The sequence below is a fragment of the Oncorhynchus mykiss genome, chromosome 29, assembly GCF_057628025.1.
Source record: "Oncorhynchus mykiss isolate SJ-2025 chromosome 29, ASM5762802v1, whole genome shotgun sequence".
Classification (NCBI taxonomy): Eukaryota; Metazoa; Chordata; class Actinopteri; order Salmoniformes; family Salmonidae; genus Oncorhynchus; species Oncorhynchus mykiss.
Genome location: NC_143050.1, coordinates 36,783,649 through 36,806,145, shown reverse-complemented (window position 1 = coordinate 36,806,145; position 22,497 = coordinate 36,783,649). Strand labels below are relative to the sequence as shown.

The 22,497-nt window shown below is 43.8% G+C and overlaps 1 protein-coding gene across 1 annotated transcript in view; it reads right to left on the bottom strand.

Moving 5' to 3' along the window:
* The window catches only part of LOC110509318 (seizure 6-like protein), a 48,228-nt gene extending 25,731 nt beyond the window's left edge, over nucleotides 1-22,497 (bottom strand). The window contains exon 1 of the mRNA XM_036967954.2: nucleotides 21,947-22,497. Coding sequence (XP_036823849.2) covers nucleotides 21,947-22,034 — 88 coding nt within the window. The 5' untranslated portion in view covers nucleotides 22,035-22,497. The remainder of the gene's footprint in view (nucleotides 1-21,946) is intronic.

Below are 22,497 nucleotides of genomic sequence, written 5' to 3'. Positions count from 1 at the left end.
ACAGCAGCAACCCCTCCACTCCACACTGCAAAAACACTGGACCACTCAGAACAGGCTGCTTTCTATAATCCCATATCCTCACAGTGACATAAGGAAAACAGCGTTGGACTTTTATAGTGTCGGTTGTGTCTGCAGCCAGCTAGCATCCTACTCACAAGGAGATGTGGATGATACACGACAACAGGTGTGCCTGATCTGATACAAATATACTTTTTTCTTCCTTCTTCCACTTTTTTCCCTCAATCCTTTTAGTGTTTAACCCAATGAGGAAGAAAAAAGTGTGTTTGTATCAGATCAGGCACACCTGTTGTCATGTATCATCCACAAATCCTCGTGAATAGGATGCTAGCTGGCAGTTAAGAACAAATTCTTATTTTCAATGACAGCCTTTCAATGACAGCCTTTCAATGACAGTGGGTTGACTGCCTGTTCAGGGGCAGAACCACAGATTTGTACCTTGTGAGCTCAGGGATTCGAACTGGCAACCTTTCGGTTACTAGTCCAACGCTCTAACCACTAGACTACCCTGCCAACCCTCCTCACAGGAACACGATTTCACGGTTTCTGTCGAAAAAGTAGTGCTGTATTCATAGAATGACCAGGGACAATAAGGAGGATTTTACAGACCCAACAACAAAAGAATGATAAAAATGCTGTACAAACACCATTAAACCAATGTCTTTGTGATGGTGATGACTCACTCCCTCACAGTAGGGATGTTTTGGTATTACCAAGGCGTTATATTCTGCATGCTCTGAAAAGCCCCCCAAAAAACACAACAATGAATGTTCTGATCAGAGATGAATGAAAACACCTCACTCTCTTACATCCTGATGTCAGTATTCGGTGCCTCAGAGATTTGGTTTGTAGAGAATTAAATACAACAACATCTAATGCTGTTGGCCTATCCTGAAACTTTCTAGCAGTATGCCTTTAAAACGCTTAAAAAAAACACAACCTAGAAACACACAGACTCACTACCACTCATTCACTAACTCTCTCTCTCTCTCTCACACGCACACACACACACACATACATACACCCACCCACGCACACTCACAAGATATCAGGTTCACACCCTTGTGGAGCTGAGTAACACATTATCATGTTCCTGACACAGTGTTCAACACATCGCTGTGTGTGTGTGTGTGTGTGTGTGACTATGCACATTAACGGTGCCAAACATCTCAATGAAGAAGAGATGAAGTGAGGAAGGACAATTGTGTGTGTGTGTGTGTGAGAGAGAGAGAGAGAGAAAGAGATGGAAAGAAAGAGCGAGAGACCTGTCTATATGCAAGAGACCACTTTCCAAAATACAATTTATTATTACTCCCATACCATTATTACAGAGAATTAGGCAGATGATGCTACCCTCTGCCTATTGGCTACTTAGCTTATTCAAGCCTGTCTCAAAATACAACACTTCCCCTTTAAGACATAAAAAAAGCTCTTGACCTGACTTGCTTTTCAAAGATGTCTAGAAACAGTGTGGTAAAGTACAAGTAAAAATAGTTGAAAGTACTACTTAAGTCATTTTTGGAGGTATCTGTACTTTATTTTACTATTTATATTTTGGATAACTTTTACTCCATACATTTTCCCTGACACCCAAAAGTACTAGTTACATTTTGAATACAGGACAGGAAAATGGTCTAATTCACACACTTATCAAGAGAATATCCCTGGTCATCCCTACTGCCTCTGATCTGGAGGACTCACTAAACACTAATGTTTTGTAAAGCATGACTGAGTTTTCGCGTGTGCCCCTGGCTATCTGTACAGTGAAAGAACATGAAAATTGTGCCATCTGATTTGCTTAATATAAGAAATATGAAATGATTTATACTTTTACTTTTGATACTTAAGTATATTTAAAACCAAATACCTTTTTACTCCAGTAGTATTTTACTGGGTGACTTACTTTTACTCAAGTCATTTTCTATGAAAGTATCTTTACTTTTACTCAAGTATGTCTATTGGGTACTTTTTCTACTACTGGCTAGAAATGTACACATTTGGTGATCTTGTAAGCAATCCCTCCCACATCGCTGACTACAAATTATCTATAACTGGGATAATGATCTATAACTGGGATAACTCATTAACTAGCAAAGAATGTAAACAAATGTGGCTACAGGTCTCACTTTGATCTCAAAACAAGCACATAATAATCATGACCGCTCATGTTGTAAAACGGTCCAGTTCAAAGAGAACGGCACAAATCCATATATGGCAATGGTCTATTTGCATATAGGCCTACTGCAGCTCTGATTGGTTATGGGGCACTGGTCTGTGTCGTGCCTGTCAATGCAATAGAATCCTACTATGATGCGCCCTGCCTACAAGAAAATCTCTTGCATAGTTAGTTTTGCATTTTATTTATTTAAATTGTTTATTTAACTAGGCAAGTCAGTGAAGAAAAAATTATTATTTACAATGACGGCCTACCCCATCCATACACGGAAGACGCTGGGCCAATTGTGCACCGGCCTATGGGCCTATGGGATTCAGCCTGGATTTGAACCAGGGACTGAAATGACACCTCTTGCAATGAGATGCAGTGACTTAGACTGGTGCGCCTCTCGGGAGCCCAAAAGTCTTGCATAGTTTGCATACTAAGTCTTGCATAGTTCGTTTTGTTTTAGTATGTTGCATTGAAAGTGGCTAATATTGCATTGATCGGATAACAATTCCCACAGTTTAGGGAAACATTGATAGTGTTAATTAACAGGGAAAACTCTAGAAAGTTCAGGGAAGTTCAACCTCATGCGTCTCTGCGTGGGCTGATATTTCTCCTGTGCAGCAGTCCCGAGGAGTTGCAGCTTAGAGGGAACATTGCACTCAACTACTAAACAAACACACACTAAGTTCGAAAGCCTTGGGTTCTAAAGATTTAGGTTCTAAAGCCTTTGGTTCTTGACTCACACCGTCCTCATGCCATTGTTCAGGGTCCCAGGCACAGAGTCCCATCTGGGTCGTATGTGGTGTCAGAAGCAGGTGCTATTCCACCCAGGCATGACCAACTCTTATGAACAGATGGCATCATCTGTGGGCTCTATCTCTCTCTCTCTCACACACACACCCTCCTCTATCACTCTATTTATATACCTCTGTACTCTGTCCATACCTCTCCTCTCCTTTCATCCCATCCTCCCTCTCCCTCTGCCCCCAGATATTCTTTATACAGAGAATGTTGTGTAACTATGTATCTCAAGGGCAACACATAAATTATTAATAATCACTATTAGCAATGATTAATAAGCCCTTTCAACATAATGTGTGTCGGCCTACTGTTTCAAACGGCCTCCCAACTCAATCATGTCTAACAAAGACGATTCGGTAAAGCGCGCTCACAAGACGAGTCACCTTGCCCGAGACCTGAAGACGTGTGTTAGCTCCCCAAGCTGATGGCAAGGCTCTTGAACATTCTCCATGTTGAAGTCCAATCCCCATGGAAACCCCTCAGGCTGGAAGAAGTCCATGTACCTGTGCTACATGTTCCATCGCGTGCGCGCGCATGTTTTTTTTTTGCTCACTGTGCAGATGTGTGTGCGTTAAGAGCAGAAAACAGAACAGGGCTTTCTGTCCCTAGAGAGAAGCTGTCTGTTACTTCTGCAAATGCCCCTCATCCCCCTCTATCGTCTCCCCACACTTCCCCCATCCTCCTTGCGCCCTCCTTCTCCCACCATTCATCTCTCAATATCCTCCTTTCTTTTATTCTCTCTGCCTCAATCTCATTCCTTGATGCTACTGGTAACTGGAGGGAGACAGGTGTGCGAGTAGAGTTTCAATGACCTCTGAAGATCTCTCGCGCACGCACATTTAAACACACGCATATAGGACCCTAACTAGGCTATAGTGGAGCCAAAGAGCAGGCTTCGGGGGAATCCTAACTGATTTCTTTCAATAGCAACATGGGCCATGTATAGCTCGTTATTCACTCCTCCGCTCTCTCACTTGTTATCTTCTCTCTATCTACGGTTGTACTGTAGGTTTCGTGATGACCGCCTCCTCCACTTCTCTGCTTCCCTCCTCCTCTTCTTTCTATCCTACTATCCCACCGCAGCCATACACGCCTCACCAGTTCATCGTTTTCTCCTCCACTCCCCCACTCCTCTTCTCCCACGTTCCAACTACCTAGCCATATCTCATTCTGCTACCAAGAACGATGACACCATCCGAATCATCTCTGGTGGTATCACAGGAATCTCAGTTATCCTCCTGGGTTATGTCGTCAGTATGGGGTCTGGGCCAACCTAATGGGTGATGTCATCAACGTCAGTCAGTCATCGTCCCATCAGTTCTACCCATCGGGGAGCTCAGGTTGCAGAGAAGAGTCTTTGTGTGTTTGTGTGCGTGCGTGTGTGTGTGATGAATCCTCCAGCAGGACTGTACCAGAGATTTTTCTTCCATTAAAATGCTCCTGCGGACCACCTAAGCATTTTATTCCTTTAATTTGTCACATACATTTTTTGGGATGGAAAAATGCTTTCAGTGTCACGTTAAAAGACTAAAACCAGATGTAAATGATGTAGAGAAGATATTGGACCTAGACTGAGTGTACAAAACAATAGGAACACCTGCTCGTTCCATGACGTAGACCAGCCGAATCCAGGTGAAAGCTATGATCCCTTATTATGTCACCGGCCCTTGTGTTGTTTTAAGGGTCAAAAATGACCCCTATGTTTAACAGCGGAGAAAACCCCCTAAATTATATATTTTTTCAACTTGAAATTCGATGACTTTTCCTAGAGTGACCCCGACATTAAAAAAAGTGAAACATCGCCTTTGTTCATATTTCCATCAAATCTGTACACCACCAGGGTACAAAGATTGTCTTAGGGTCATTTCTGACCCGGCAGTTATAAATTAATTTACAAGCCAGAAACACCACAAGGACACACACACACACACACACACACAGAGAGAAATTGAGATTATGTGTGCTACTGATTAAACTCAGACAAAACAAAAAACCTTCTTGGGCATGTGCAGCATCTCCCCTCCACGACCCCACACATGACTCAAGTTCACAGACAAAATAAAAACAATTTCAGACAAAATAAACAAGATTTCAGACAAAATAAACATTTCTTGAAAGCGTTATTTACTAATGGGGAATGCAGTCAGAGGCTATAAAGGTGCTGCAGATGACAGTCCCCCCAGTTCTCTCTTTGCTGAAGCCATGAGCGCACGTTTCAGTGCCCAACAGGTCGTAGACCTGATTTATTAAGATGTCCAGGAGGAATAAGGAAACAAATTATTTAGAAGAGGAGGAGGTATCTGAAGAAGATGGGGAAGAATACAACCCAGAGCACAATGCATCATCTTCAGATGAAGAAATCCCCCAAGCTGAAAGAGAGACATTTCTGTCAAAGAACAGCAAAATAACATGGTCCTTGTCACCATATGACAACCAGGGCAGGATGGCAACACAAAATGTCACAAGGATGACCCCAGAGCCCACAAGACATGCAGTTGCCCATGTCCAGGACAGTGTCTCAACATTCTACATGTCATCACACCAGCCATTAAATTTAGAGGGTTTCCGAAAATATGGAGACAACTGGAAAAAGATGGATGAGATTGACCTGCGTGCCTACATAGGGCTGCTAATCTTAGCGGGTGTGTATAGGTCCCGAGGCGAGGCTACATGTGGTCTCTGGGATGCTGAGAGTGGAAGGGTGATTTCACACTTTCTCAAGAATGCTACGGTTTGATAACCATGAGTCAAGACCTGCAAGACGTGTGAGAGACAAACGAACGACCATAAGAGAGGTCTGGGAGAAGTGGGAGGAGCCATAAGAGAGGTCTGGGAGGAGTGGGAGGAGCCATAAGAGAGGTCTGGGAGGAGTGGGAGGAGCCATAGGAGAGGTCTGGGAGAAGTGGGTGGAGCGTCTGCCATACCTCTACAACCCTGGGCCTGAAGTAACAGTGGAGGAGCAACTGGTTCCATTCAGAGGTACATTTTTACTTTCATATCTGTAATGTAAGTGATTTTCACTATTCATTTTATTATGTATTAATGTAATATCATTGATTTATGTGATTGTTTTCTGTGACACTGATACTAATTACTGATAGTAATCTCTTTTGTCAATAGGTTGCCATCCTTTCCGGCAGTATATGCCCAGCAAAGTATGGCATCAAGATATGGGTGGCCTGTGACGCACAATCCAGCTACGCTTGGAAGATGCAAGTCTACACAGGGAAGCCGACCAGTGGAGGCCCGGAGAAGAACCAGGGGATGCGGGTTGTGCTTGATGTGACAGATGGACTGAGGGGGCACAATGTCACATCTGACAATTTCTTCACCTCTTATGAGCTCAGCCAGCAGCTCCTGAAGAGGAAGATCACCATGGTTGGCACAGTTCAAAAGAACAAGCCTGAGCTCCCCCCTGCACTCCTCGCAACAATGGGGAGAGCGGCCTTCTTATCAAAGTTTTCCTTCACCCCCACCACTACTCTAGTTTCTTTACCTCCCAAAGACGAACAAGAATGTGGTCCTCCTGAGGAAACAAATACTATGCACACACACGTGCATGCAGTCCTACGTGTGCTAATTAGAGTTGGTTGATTTATGTTCTTCACGTTTTTGTTTTGTATCCATTACCTTATTTTATTCTTATTTATTGTTGTTGTTTATACACCTTGTGGGTGGGGGCAATGGTTAAAACAATGGGAGAAGACCAGTATTTTGTAGTTAAATTCCTCATTGTACAGTATATAAGAATGTATCACTATGTTGCCCAAAAAAGTTCAAGACCCTTATTGTTTCCCTTCAATAAAATGCCTTCAAAACTACTTCCTGCACATTTCTTCTCCTTTCTTAGGCCATACAAGTGCTATCTCTTGCTTTAAAAAAATCATGTTTACACTTATGCAGTACCTTTAGCAATAATAATAATAATAATTATAAACCTCTACTTTAGTAAATAAAACAATGATGACAGGTGTGTTGTAATAAAAACGAGTGGTGTCCACTGATTCAATTCAGTCTTTCTGCATTGTGAAAATGGAAAACCCAGATATTCACAAAGTTTGTGGTGAACGACAGGTTGTTTCAAATTCAATGAAGCTGCTTTATTTTAGGGGTTTAGTGAAGGCAGGTCATTTTTTTTTAACCCTTAGGACAAAGGGAGTATACAGACTGTTAAAACTACACAAGGGTTAAATCCACTTCAATCAGTGTCGATAACGGGGAGGAGAGGCGTTAAAGAAGAATGGTTAAGCCTGGGGAAATGTGAGACATAGATTGTGTATGTGTGCCATTCAGAGGGTGAATGGGCAAGACACAAGGCTTAAGTGCCTTGGAACGGGGTACGATAGTAGCACTGGTTTGAGTGTGTCAACAACTGCAACGCTGTTGGGTTGTTCAACAGATTCCCATGTGTATCAAGAATGGTCCAGCCAACTTCACACAACTGTCAGAAGCACTTGAGTCAACATGGGCCAGCATCCCTGGGGAACGCTTTTTCGACACCTTGTCTAGTCCATGCCCCCACAAGTTTGATTTTACTAAGAGAGTCACCATGCCAGAATGTTCTGTATTTAACTGTACTAATCACCACTCAAAAGAGTCTCATATTAAATCAATCGTAATTCTGATGACCATAGTTAATATTAGCCGTTCGTTTTGCTTTCCAATGTCGACCTAGGTTCTAGGAAACGCGAAGCTTCCAAATGAACCTTCTGCTGTAAATGTTTAACAGTAGGTTAGCAATAGGTTCATCGACATTAAACCTGGTTGACTCACTCAGGCAGGATGAAAACAACTACATGGACCATGATCCTTTGCTAGTTATGGCCACATTAACCATTAATGTTAGCGTTTTTTTTTGGTGGCATTCAGCCCCATTGGGAAATATAGCTCGCTTCAAATGCACATTTTTTTCAGCTTCATGCGCCATAGGGAGTTTTCCATAGGAATATGTCACCGCTATCGCTATCTACTGGTTTTAATGTCAATGGTATTATATGATATCCCTCTCTCTCTCGCTTCCCCTCTCCACTCCCGCCTACTCTCCACTCTCCCCTACTCTCCCCTACTCTCCACTCTCCCCTACTCTCCACTCTCGCCTACTCTCCACTCTCGCCTACTCTCCACTCTCGCCTACTCTCCACTCTCGCCTACTCTCCACTCTCGCCTACTCTCCACTACTCTCCACTCTCCCCTACTCTCCATTCTCCCCTACTCTCCACAGGCACAGATCAATCCCGTGTCCTAATTTCTAAAAGTCCCAACTAGGTAAATGTTTTAAAAAACGGTAATGTTTAAACTGCCGTGGTAGCCATGACTGCGGTAGATGGAACTGCATTGCCCCCTAGCTGTCATAAGCGCGATCATTTTGGCCTTGTGTACATGGTTTAAGAAAAAAAGCATGCGATTATATGTGAATTCACAAGGCAGAAATGGTACTGCATATGATAGCTATGGGTGCCCGACAAAATGAAATCAATCAAAATCAAATCCAATACGAGCCCCTAACCAACAATGCAGTTGTAAAAAATACGGATAAGAATAAGAAATAAAAGTAAAAAGTAATTAAAGAGCAGCAGTAAAATAACAATAGAGACACTATATACAGGGGGTCATCGGTACAGAGTCAATGTGCGGGTCCACCGGTTAGTTGAGGTAATATCTACATGTAGGTAAAGTGACTGTGCATCGATGATAACAACAGAGAGTAGCAGCAGTGTAAAAGAGGGGCGGGCAATGCAAATAGTCTGGGTAGCCATTTGATTCGATGTTCAGGAGTCTTATGGCTTGGAGGTAGAAGGATCTGAGGACCCATGCAAAATCTTGTCAGTTTCCTGAGAGGGAATAGGTTTTTGTCGTGCCCTCTTGTCTTGGTGTGCTTGGACCATGTTAGTTTGTTGGTGATGTGGACACCAAGGAACTTGAAGCTCTCAACTTGCTCCATTGCAGCCCCGTCGATGAGAATGGGGGCGTGCTCAGACCTCCTTTTCCTGTACTCCACAATAATCTCCTTTGTCTTAATCAGGTTGAGGGAGAGGTTGTTGTCCTGTCACCACACGACCAGGTCTCTGACCTCCTCCCTATAGGCTGTCTCGTCGTTGATCAGGCTATCAGACTGTTGTGTCATCAGCAAACTTAATGATGGTGTTGGAGTCATGCCTGGCCATGCAGTCATGAGTGAACAGGGAGTACAGGAGGGGACTGAGCACGCACCCCTGAGGGGCCCCCTTAACACCTGGGGGCGGCCCGTCTGGAAGTCCAGGATCCAGTTGCAGAAGGAGGTGTTTAGTCCCAGAGTCCTTAGCTTATTGATGAGCTTTGAGGGCACTATGGTGTTGAACACTGAGCCATAGTCAATGAATAGCATTCTCACATAGGTGTTCCTTTTGTCCAAGTGGAAAAGGGTAGTGTGGAGTGCAATAGAGACTGCATCATCTGTGGATCTGTCGGGGCGGTATGCAAATTGGAGTGGGTCTAGGGATTCTGGGATAATGGTGCTTATGTGAGCAATGACCAGCCCTTCAAAGCACTTCATGGCTACAGATACGGGTCAGTAGTCATTTAGGCAAGTTACCTTAGTGTTCTTGGGCACAGGGACTATGGTGGTCTGCTTAAAACATGTTGGTATTACAGACTCGGTCAGGGAGAGGTTGAAAATGTCAGTGAAGACACTTGCCAGTTGGTCAGCGCATGCTCGCAGTACACGTCCTGGTAATCTGTCTGGCCCTGCGGCCTTGTGAATGTCGACCTGTTGAATGGTCTTACTCACATCGGCTGCGGAGAGCGTGATCACAGTCTTACGGAACAGCTGGTTGCTCTCATGCATGTTTCAGTGTTATTTGCCTCGAAGCGAGCATAGAAGTAGTTTAGCTCGTCTGGTAGGCTCAAGGCACTGGGCAGCTCTCGGCTGTGCTTCCCTTTGTAGTCTGTAATGGTTTGCGAGCCCTGCCACATCCGACGAGTGCCAGAGTCGGTGTAGTACGACGGTGTAGAATGATTCAAACCTTATTTGTCACATGCGCCAAATACAACGGATGTAGACTTTCCTGTGAAATGTTTGCTTAAGAGCCCTTTCCAATGATGCAGGAAAATAATACAAAGGAAAATAGTAACACAAGAGGAGAATAAAATACACAACAATGGAGCTATATACAGGGAGTACCCGTACCAGATCAAAGTGGAGTTATATACAGGGAGTACCCGTACCAGATCAAAGTGGAGTTATATACAGGGAGTACCCGTACCAGATCAAAGTGCAGGGGCATGAGGTATTTGACATAGATATGTACATGAAGGCAGGGTAAAGTGACTAGGCATCCGGATAGATAATAATAAGGTATTTGAGGTAGATATGTACATGAAGGCAGGGTAAAGTGACTAGGCATCCGGATAGGTAATAATAAGGTATTTGAGGTAGATATGTACATGAAGGCAGGGTAAAGTGACTAGGCATCCGGATAGATAATAATAAGGTATTTGAGGTAGATATGTACATGAAGGCAGGGTAAAGTGACTAGTCATCCGGATAGATAATAACAAGAGTAAAATAAAAAACAGAGTAGCAGCAGCATATGATCAGTGTTTAAGTGTCTGTGTGTGTATATGTGTGTTTGTGTTGTGCCGGTATGTGTGTGTGTATGTAGTGTATGTGAATGTGTGTGGGTTGTGTGAGAGTGTCAGTGTAGTGTGTGCAAGTGAGTGTGTATGTACTGTATAGTCCAGTGGTGGTCGGTGCCGTTTAAGATGAGGGAGGACAACTCTTTATTTTTTATGAGCATGGCCTTATCTCTATTACAGCATATTGGATGACTGTCATTCATATTCCATTCACCCAGCTTAATGTACAATCGATAGTTTTAGGCTACTACATGATCCTCAACTTTTCCTTGTACCTATCATGAGGTTGCTACAACTTTACAACGTAGGTGCACAGGTCAAGAGAAAAATTAAGAGTAATCAAGGTGACAGGCAGTCTTGCCTGATCTTGCTGATCTAGGGTGTAATCATTTGTCCAACAGTTGCAAATGACAGTTTCTATTGGACAAATTCAAGTATGTTTAAAAAGCTTAATTCCGTTTGCTTCCGTTTAAGATTTTTTTTTCCAACAGAATGAATACACCCCATGATCACATGCAAACACAGTTCCCTTTCATAGCAGCCACATACAAACAGCATGATCATTTTGCTTCCCACATCTACACACTCTCCTCCTCTCACCTTTTCCCTTCGCTTGTGGACTTCAGAGCACAACACATCAGCTGTCTGTGACTAGGCGAAAAATCCTTTCCAAGTCAAACCTTCATATCATAAAGAGCTCTGATAGGTTGTAGGATGTCCTCCTGAAGTTGTCATAATTGCTGTGTATGTCTATGGAATGGGGTGAGAACCACAAGCCTCCTAGGTTTTGTATTGACATTTCTGAAGCTTCTATTTTGCAATAGTCTCTAGTACACACCATAGATTTTCACAGCATACTACTATTCCCAGAGTGCATTTCAACCCCCAGGGTGTAATGCTCTGCCCAGGGCTACTGGCTGGCTGCAGACAAATGTGAAATAGTCTAAATATATGAGTGAATTTCACCGAACTTTTGGTTTGTAATCATGTCATAATGCTCACATGAATGTCATGCTGAATGTATGTTCATATCATTGACACTCGAAAACAATTCAAATATAGTAGCTAGCAGAATGACGTTACAATGCAAATGTAATGTGTAATATCATTTTTATGTAATTTTGAAACTAAACCTCCCTTGAACTGCACTGCTTCGTAACACCTTTAGTTGTTTCAGTGGGCTGGCCCTCATCATCTGCTCTGTAAGCAAAGTATTGTCATAGTTTGATTCTGGAGCCCGTTTTGTCAACAAGCTGCCGGTTTTGGAGGTATGATGTTTTTTTGTTTGAAGAAGCAATGCTGTCTCTATTCTCACATAGACATTTCCCCTCTCGGACTGCGCTCAGCTGACTGCTGTCCCCCACGCCCACTCAGCAACGATGGTAGTTAATGCCATTCTTAGTTCTCTGCTGTGTGCCTCTCCTCTATGATCTCAGTGTTCAATACATGGGACTTCACATCTTACTTCTCATCAATGTGATGGCTCGCTGCAGTGATGAATGACAGCGTGTTCATAAATGTCCAACAATCTGTTGTTAACGCCACATATGGGGTGTTTGAGAGCTTGCGTTTGTACCTGCAGCGCAATCACTGTACAATTACTCCATCCTGGCCGTCACAGTTTTTCAACATGGAATCTTGTAGTCTGGTTCCTGGATATGCCATCGTGGGGGACTGAAGACGAAATTCTCTTTGAAAAAAAGGTGCCATCCAGAATCTAAAAGGGTTTCTTCGGCTGTCCCCTTTCCACAGAGGGTTCGACATGGAACCAAAAAGGGTGCTCCTATGGGGACAGTCAAAGAACCCTTTTGGAACCTTTTTTTCTAAGAGTGTACCACTGACAATGGCTGCATATCAACTGCACAAATTTCCGTAATTAGCAGCTGTGATTTTCTCACTCTGTCACTCATCGCACTTCCGTCTGTGTGAAGAGCCTGTCCAATGTCTGTTTTTGGGGGCCTGCGCTGCTGCCAGCAACAGTTTGGGTCTCACGGTGCCTCCCTTTCAGATGGTTAAGCGCTGCACTTGTACTGCCACTGTAGCTCAATTCCAACTCGCAAAGTTTGCTATTCGCCACCTTCTCATTTCATTTAATTGCCATACAGGACTGTCGCTTCCCTGTCTCACTCTCGGCCATTTTTACAACTGTTGACCACGATGATGTGCGGAGCGCTTTATATCTGTGGCAAATTGTTTGAAAGATGCATATCTCCTCCTACTCACATTACAGCATTGTGGCGTTAGGTATTTGTTGAATTAAACATGTTCCCTTTATGATGACGATCAGGACCTGTTAGTGGTAGTATTGTGATAACTGCACTGTGATTTAGATTTTGTTGGTGGAGGGGGGGGGGGACATTTTTGGTTAGGGATAAAAATAAATGTTAAAGATCATAGATTAGCTGAAAACGGGAGCGCGACAACAAAGAGCCAGAGGGATAGTTCCAGGGGGATGGGTTGTTTTTACTGTCTTACAGCTTGAATAGGCTTTTCCCACCAAAACTATCACTGACATGCTGCCCACACTGCAAGTGAGGGAGCGTTGCAAAATTAATTCAAACATGTTAGTCAATCATTGGAACCCACGCTGCTCGCGCGCGTCAACGAACATCTGCGTAGCCAGGCGCTAAAATAGAACTTGGTTCTATTTGTGACGCTTGACGTGAAATAAATACTGCCTCTCCCATCTCCTCATTGGTTTTTAAGAGCATATACCCACCTGGGTGATTGAAAGATGAACTGAGTTCCACACTCCAGTCCAGTTGGTGGTGGTAATGCACCTTAAAGTTGGTTGCCAACCGCCATATAAAGTCCAAACAAGAAGTCTGAAGGAGGAGAGATTGCTAGAAACAAACTGTTTACTCTTTTATCTGTGGATGAATTGTCAGAGTAGAGGTCCTTGTGCATTTCAGGTAAAATAACAACCCAATGTTTATATCCCAGGACAAATTATTTAGCAACAGCAAGCTAGCTAGATATATTGCCTTAAATGTTTAATGCTTTTCGACCTGTCCCCAAATGAATATAGTTGGTTCAGAGTTTGTTTTGATATTTCAACCTGCGCGTCCTGATCGCGTCTGGTGTGGGTGGACAAAATCAACGCACACTGATGCACGCGCGTGTGCGGTCTGGTCAGCAGGTGAGACGATGGAAGGAGAGAAGTAGAAAGCTAGGATGTTAGGATGAAATCTGAATTCGATAGAAACGTTTAAGTTTAGAAGCTTACAGAGTGTTAGTGTAGCTGCCACGTTGGAGTTGCGTAACACTGCTACATTCAAACTCTGCAAGCTGCCCCCCCCCCCTCCTCTTCCGTAGTAGATCAGAGAAGAGAAGCATCTGAGAAGTGAACAAGACAAATATGTTTATTTAACATCACGCCAGACAGCCGTAGCTATCGGTGTCGATCTGAGTAGCGCCTTCCTTTATCACACAGACACACGCGTGTTGCGCACGTGCACACACACACACACACACACACACACAGAGTTTCGGGAACAGGACCAGACAGGCTCTTCAATGGGACTCTGTAATGAAGGGAGACGGAAGAGTAGGCCATTCAGATGATGGCTATGAGGGATGAGGCTTTGAAGCAAAGGGAAGATGGAACATGAACTAAATTAACAGTATAAAACGCTCGGCTGGAAACGCTCCTAATCGTGCCAATCAACTGAAGCCACAAACTCAGCTCACAACCATCAGCCTTATAATGATAGTTAGTATTGAACAGGGCCCAGACAGAATGGCTTACCACACTTTATACTGTGCACAAATGTGATGCTAACCAATGACCCTCAACCTTTAACTCTGAAATAGCTCAGGGCATTGCACATTGTCATCCTTTTCAACATCTAGACGTGCCATAGCGTCATCCTGGGATTAGTGGTTTCAAAGCCATGCTATGGAGAGGAGAGTGTGGTTGTGAGTGTGAAACATATGAGGTGTAATCAAATCAAATTCAAATCAAATGTATTTATAAAGCCCTTCTTACATCAGCTGATATCTCAAAGTGCTGTACAGAAACCCAGCCTAAAACCCCAAACAGCAAGCAATGCAGGTGTAGAAGCACGGCGGCTAGGAAAAACTCCCTAGAATCCAATCAGTCGGGTATAGAGGAGTGGGACTAGGGCCGGGATTCTATCTGATCAGTGGTAGAGCCGCCTTAAAGTGTGCTTGACATTTAAAGGTAATTTTGGAATGAGCCGACACAATCTGCATTTGCCGTGAATGCGGTCTCTCCGCGAGAGCGGAAACGCTGGCTTTAAAAATGTGCATAGCTGAATCCCGGCCTAGTACTCTCACTGGGTTATTATCCTGATACAAACTTCTGTTCTGTTCTCATCCCACCCCTAGTAGAGGCTGGGCTAAAGCCACGGAAACGTCAAAGCACAAACACCTAGTCAGGCCAACAACAGCAGCAACAGGAAAAGAGCAGAGGAAGAGACAGCCCAACACAAAAGCCCTGACAGTTCAATCACACACGCACATGCACGCACACACACGCACGCACACGCATGCACACACACACTGCGGATGGGTTCAGAGCAGCTTAGCCACACAGTTAAGCTGCAGTTAATTGCTTTTATTGTGGAATAGTGTCAGCAGCATCCCTATAACCCCACAGTCAGCCAGAACTGATAATCCTGGACACACACACACACACACACACCGTTTTGATGTTAAATGGAAATAGATATTCTGTCCATACATATGGCAAAAAATGTGTTCTAGAATTCTTAGGCCTTAGTTGGTTTTCCAATAAGAAGACTGGGCTGATTGCGCTGAAGGACATATTTCCCTGTGTTGTTCACAGTTACAGCTTCCCTCTACTCAGCCTTTAGAAAAACAAGAAGAAGCAAGGGTGGGCCTCTGCCGAACGAGAGAACACGATGGATGGTGGGGAAAGAATGTGAGGTGATGTGATGAGAGGAGAAAGACAAATTACGGCTGAGTGAGTTTTACAGAGGAGAGAACAGACAACCTGCCACGGCGAGGAGAGAGAGGAGGGGGAGAAAGATATTGGAAAGGAAGGGAGAGGAGAGTATGAAGAGAGAAGAAAGGAAAGGGGGAAGAGGAGAGTAAGAGCGAGAGAGAATAGAAGAGAAAAGGATGACAGGAAAGGGGAAGGAGGACAGAAACAGTGGAAGTGAATGTAACACCAGGGGAAGGGTAGGGAAGAGGAGGAGGTGAGAAAAGGGGGGAGGTGAAGGGGGGAGGAGAAAAGAGTAGAGGAGAAGAGAGGAGAGAAGTCGAGATAAGAAGAGAGAAGAGGAGAGAGGAGAGGAGAGACTGGCTAGACTCCAGAGCAGGGGTCTTCAGCCTTTTCTGGCATGAGTGCTACTTAAAAAATATGAAACATGTCGCAGGCTACTCATTTTTTTCTAGCTTTCAAATAGGCACATTCTTCTCTTCCCCGGGTCCTTAGTGTTCAAGAGAAAGTAGTGCATTATGTTTTCTGTCAATATACCTGGTAAAATAATGATTAATAAACAACTCTAAGGGGGGCCCTATAAAATCATGTTTTGTCAGTTTTATTTCTCCTGAGTTTAGATTTTTGCTGGTTTCCACTCTCAAAATTACAATTGTTCATAGAGAAAAAACGAAATAGAATGTTCTGGGTCCATGTCAATGCTTAATTCACATCAGAAGATCTTGTTATTTATATCTGGAAGAAAACTAACCAATTTAGATTTTTTAGTGTAATTCCCCTTTAATTGCGCATCTGGCCCTTTAATTGCGCATCTAGCAAGTGAGTCATGTGTCAGTCTAGCAATGGTTCTGTACTGCTGTTGCGCATTTCATTGCAAAGTTTGCAAATAACAAATAATAGATACAAATTATATACTTACTCATGATATACTTCTGACAAGTAAGGCCAGTTAACATTTAATTGAGAAGGTTTTGGGGAAAGTATTTCTGGCAACCCACAAGATGGTCACATCAACTTACTACATGGAGTGATAGACAAACAGCGCGCACCACACAGACAGACAGGGGCAATATTGTTGTTAATTAAATGGCAGATATTGTGTTATGTTTGGCCAATAGAACCTAACCAGCGGTGGGATAATGTCAATGTTACGTTGATTAGATAGTACCCGGGAGATTTCGGTGTCTGATACATGTGAGATTTGTTTGACAGTTTGCGGTGGAAAACACGAAACATTTCATGTAGGCCTACTTTCAGAATTGTTTGGCGAGTTACTCATATGTGGGCTGCGAGCTACTGAGAGCTCGCGATCGACCTGTTGGAGACCCCTGCTTTAGACCAGTTAGAGCCCTGCGTTCATGGAGAGAGCAGACCTGTGTGCCCTAGCCGATACAGTCACCATCAACTGGCGTCCGGGTGGGAGACCGCGATGATACAATTGTCATAACCTCGCGCATGTTGAAACGAGGTCAATCTAATAACACACATTCTCCTACCGATGAAATATCTGTGCATAGCAGCAAATTTCTCAGACGCGTCACACGCACGCACGCACACACAAACAAACACACAGCAGAAGCTGATACAATGAATGTATTAGAGACAGTTGCATGGCAGCCCACTGTCTGTGATATGACTAGAAAACAGATCGGCTATATGGCTACCGAGTTCTAATAGGATAATATTATATCGCCGTTTTTATCAAGACGTGACGAGGAGGAATAACTAACAGACTCTCCGGAAGGCTAAACACACAATCATTTGTTATTGTACAGCCCATGAACTGGGTAGAGGAGCGAGAGAGACAGAGACCATGTTGATTAAATAGAGAACATCAACAACAGAGAAACGGTGCTGTCTGACATTCAGTTAGCCGACGGGATAGTGGAGGTTAATAGGTAGCCTGTCTGACTGACACACACACACACTAGAGGGGGGACCCTGCAAAGTCTTCATCACCTTTGTCGAGCGCGGCTCCAGATCATGCTGCAGCAACCAGACAAACCCACACGTTTTCTAAACTCTGCACACACCACACACACGCGCGCGTGCACACACGTATTTTTATTCCCGACAACCAGAGATATTCATAAATTCGCTGGCAGAATCCCGAACAACGATTGGCTATGCTAATTGCTGTGTGTTTTGTGTTATTTCTTTGTTTGACTCCCACACGTCATGCTGTAGGCTATGCCAGTGCCTGTTTAACAAGCTCTCTCATCAAGGCAAGAAAATAATAGGTCGAATGTAGCTTTAGCCGAATGGCCTAAGCACCTTCAGAGATGTTTTTTTTTGTTGAGGGGGGGGGCATGGCCTTGTTTCTATTACAGTATTTTGGATGACTGTCATTCATATTCCATTCACCCAGCTAGCTCAATGTTACATCGATAGGTTTAGGCTACTGCATTATATATTTGGCCTATATCCATCCTGAGGTTGCTACAACTTAGCCTACAAATGAAAGTTTATAACGTAGGTGCACAGGTCGAGAGACAAATTTGAATAATTGGAATAATCAAGGTGGCAGACAGACCGCCATGCACACTCTTCCCTGCATCTAGCTGATCTGGGGTGAAATGAGTCCAAACAGTTGTAAAACAGAACTAAACCGAGAGTTTCCATTTGACAAATTCAGGTAAGCCCATTTTGTTCCATTCGCTTCCATTTAAGAAACGTTTTGCGACAGAATTGGTGGAATAAATTCGCCCCCTGATCACCTGCACACATAGGTTCACTTTCATAGCAGCCACATACAGCATCACCACTTTGCTCGTTGTATAATTCTCTCACATTTTTGCTTTGCTTTTGGACAAGAGTGCAAAACACAACACCAGGCGGAAAAAATCTGCACAAGCTAAATCTTCAATCTTCATACCATAACCGCTAAACGCAATACAGCCTACATCGATGCCACCAAAATAATATTACGGTCAACAAACTAGAACTAATACATTAGTAAACCCACAATCCATTCCAGCATTGAACGACTCATCTCATTTCCATATGTACAGTCTTGCAGTACAGTGTACAGCAAGAAGTTTAGAAGTGACACCGGCGGTCGCCGGGGGCAATAAATTAATCAAACAAAAGCTTACCCTGTCTTGAAGAAGTTGAAGTGTAGGATATCCTTAGCCAGCGAGCTAACATAAATAGTATTCCTCTCTGTTTGAGTCCGGTTGTTTGAGTAGGCTAAATTAGCCTACTCAACAACAAACAAATACACAAACGGAATATAGCTAGCGCTCTCTCTGTCTGCTGCGTCTTAATTTTTTGAAGAAATTAATTTGTTCAAAACTGTTAAACTAATGTCTTTCTCTCTCCTTGAGTCAACTATTCACCACATTTTATGCACTGCAGCGCTAGCTAGCTGTAGCTTTATGCTTTCAGTACTAGATTCATTCTCTGATCCTTTGATTGGATAGACATGTCAGTTCATACTGCAAGAGCGCTGATATAGTGGAGGACGCCATAAGTACTGTTTAATAATGGGGCGGCAGGTAGCCTAGTGGTTAGAGCGTTGGTGCCAGCAACCGAAAGGTTGCGGGATCAAATCCCCAAGTTGACGAGGTAAAAATATTTTGTCCTGAACAAGGCGGTTAACCCACTGTTCCTAGGCTGTCATTGTAAATAAGAATTTGTTCTTAACTGACTTGCCTAGTTAAATATAACAACAATACCTTTTGGGAAATGTGTCATGCCTCTCAACAAACAACAACAACAATAGGTGCAGAAATCCATAAATCACAGGCAATAAATACAGCAGACAACATGTGGATAAAGTTTATAATTCAGTTCATACAATTCTGTTCTTTATTCAATTGATTTATACTGGTGGGAATAAATTATTTCTGGGCTCTGGCGGTTTTGTAAAGATGGACTATACCATCTACTGCATCTTGCCTATGCCGTTCGGCCATCGCTCATCCATATATTTATATGTACATATTCTTAATCATTCCTTTACACGTGTGTGTATAAGGTAGTTGTTGTTCAATTGTTAGATTACTTGTTAGATATTACTGCACGGTCGGAACTAGAAGCACAAGCATTTTGCTTCACTCGCATTAACATCTGCTAACCGTGTGTATGTGACCAATGACATTTGATTTGATTTGGACTGTATCTGCGGCATGATGGTAGGAGCTGGTACTCCTGGTTGAGTGGGTGTGTCTGGTCAGCGCTTCCATGTTCTTGACATTAACTCCACAGATTTTGCTTCACAGCTTTGCTATTTTGTGCAGCTGGTTTTCATTTGCGATGGATAGCTGATTGTACCAGGCTTGGAAACAGAAAGTGAGAACACTCTGAACAAAGGGTTTATAGAATTTAGTTGTTATTCTTTTATTGACCTGATATATATTTAATCTCCTCAGGAAATACAGTCTTTGTTGTCCCTTTTTGTACATCTGTTTTGTGTTTGCAGTCCAGGAGAGTTTTGAGTCAATTATAGTGTCACGCCCTGGACCTTAGAGATCCTTATTATTCTCTATGTTTGGTTAGGTCAGTGTGTGACTCGGGGGGGAATGTCTGTTTTCTATTTCTTTGTTTTGGCCGAGTGTGGTTCCCAATCAGAGGCAGCTGTCTATCGGTGTCTCTGATTGGGGATCATATATAAGTTGTCATTTTCTGTTTGGGTTTTGTGGGATCTTGTTTTCTGTTTAGTTTCTTAGCCTTACAGAACTGAGCGTTTTTTTTTTTTTGTCTTTGGTGTCATCAATAAAAAGACGATGTACGCCTACCACGCTGCACCTTGGTCCACTCTTCATTGTACTAACGATAGCCGTAACAGAAGATCCCACCAAAAACGGACCAAGCAGCGTGGCCAGTAGGACTGGACATGGGAGGACATCTTAGAGGGTAAAGGATCCTGGACGTGGGAGGAGATCCAGGCCGGAATGGATATCCTTCCATGGGAGCAGACGGAGGCAGCGAGGGACGAACAACGTCGACACCGGGGTTTGCGACCTCGAAACAAGCACGAGAGGCAGCACATTTTTGGGGGGGCACATGGGGAGATTGGTGGAGTCAGGGTTTAGACCTGAGCCAACTCCCCGTGCTTACCGTGGGGAGCGTGTGACCGGTCAGGCACCGTGTTATGCGGTGCGCATTCACAGCCCGGTGCGCTCTGTTCCAGCTCACCGCAGTTGCCGTGCTAGAGTGGGCATTCAGCCAGGACTGATTGTGCCGGCTCAGCGCTCCTGGTCTCCGGTGTGTCTCTTCGGCCCAGGATATCCTGCGCCAACTCTATGCACGGTATCCCCAGTTCGCCAGCACAACTCAGTGCGGCCTGTTCCAGCTCCCCGCACTTGCCGGGCTACAGGCAGATGTGACGCTTGGCATTCAAATGAAATCACATTTTATTTGTCAAACGCGCTCCCCGTGGCCTGGTTTATATGCGAACTGGAACGGTCAAGTAGGCTCTCCGTCCCAGGACAACACAATCCAAATATTTGATTATCACCGAGCTCAAGGAGATGGGACGATAGTCATTCAGGGATTTGGGATTATTCATTTTGGGAAGGGGCCCAATAGTTGCAGTTTTCCAGATTTCGGGGATTCTGCAGCTGTCCAGTAACACTTGAAAAGGTCTTCTGTATATGTCACACAGTTGCCATTTACACGCCCTGATAATCTGCCAGCTTAGATCACCACAGCTTGTTGGTTCCAAGGATAGAGTTTAAAGAAGACCTGAAGGACATCCCTTTCAGAGATAATTATGGGACTGTCATTTGGGAGGGATAAGTCATTTACAGGAGGCCTGCCCGCTGTTTCAAATCTATCAAAAAAGGTGTTAAAGTTGTTTGTCTCGGCTGTTGTCAGTTAGCGGCACTGCTGACAGGGTTTTCTTCTCCATACATTTGTATAAGTCTATGGAAGGGGGTGAGAACCATGAGCCTCCTAGGTTTTGTATTGAAGTCAATGTACCCAGAGGAGGACGGAAAATAGCTGTCCTCCGGCTACACCATGGTGCTACTGCAAAGAGTGCTGTTGAGGCTACTGTAGACCTTCATTGCAAAACAGTGTGTTTTAATCAGATTTTTTGTGACATGTTTTGTCTAAAAAGGATACCGTTTATCAAGTTTTATAATTTTTTAAAATGAAATTCGCTGAGTAGAATGTTCCTCTCCTTCTTTCTCTGAGGAGCCTCCACTGTATATAATGTAATTGAAAGTGCTCAAACAAATCAATTAGAATAGCCTATTAGGATCAAAATTAAGATTTGTATCATGATTCTAACTGTAATAGGCTAGAATTCTAGTAGCCTACGCTATTTTTCAACACAGACAAAGCAAAGTTGTGATAGTCATTCATGCTGGATAGGAGCCAAGGGGAACCTCAAACAAATCAATCAAATGGCTTAGCACAGAGATAACACACACACACACACACACCGGCCAGAAAGTTAAACCCAGCATCATTACCTTGTGTTTCCGCTGCTAACCCGGTCCAAATCACACAGACACAGAGTAGCGCTGATAGGGCACCGATTCGGTAATGGCCCGGTGGCATGGCTTCACACAACCAGACAGAGCCGTTCTGTCCAGATAGACCTGCTAACGGAATGCACGCGGAGAATAGGTTGGTGTTCGACAGCCGGTCTGCACAGCGATCTCCTAGATGTTGTTTTTCTACACCTCTGTCAGCGCACAGTGTGGTGGTGGTGATTTCTCTGCCGTCCGCATGTCTTGCCTCCCTTCGCCTGAACCTCGCAATGTGCCACGTCTCTTCTGCCTCTTCTGCTCTTTCTGTCCTGATCTCTCTCTCTTTCTCTCTCCTCCCGCTCTGCTGTGCCAAACTGCATGCCTCTCGATCTCTCACACTGCGCGCACACACACGTGCACATACGTTTTACACACACACACACACACACACACACACACACACACACACACACACACACACACACACACACACACACACACACACACACACACACACACAGAGAGAGCTTGTAATGACAGATCAATACATT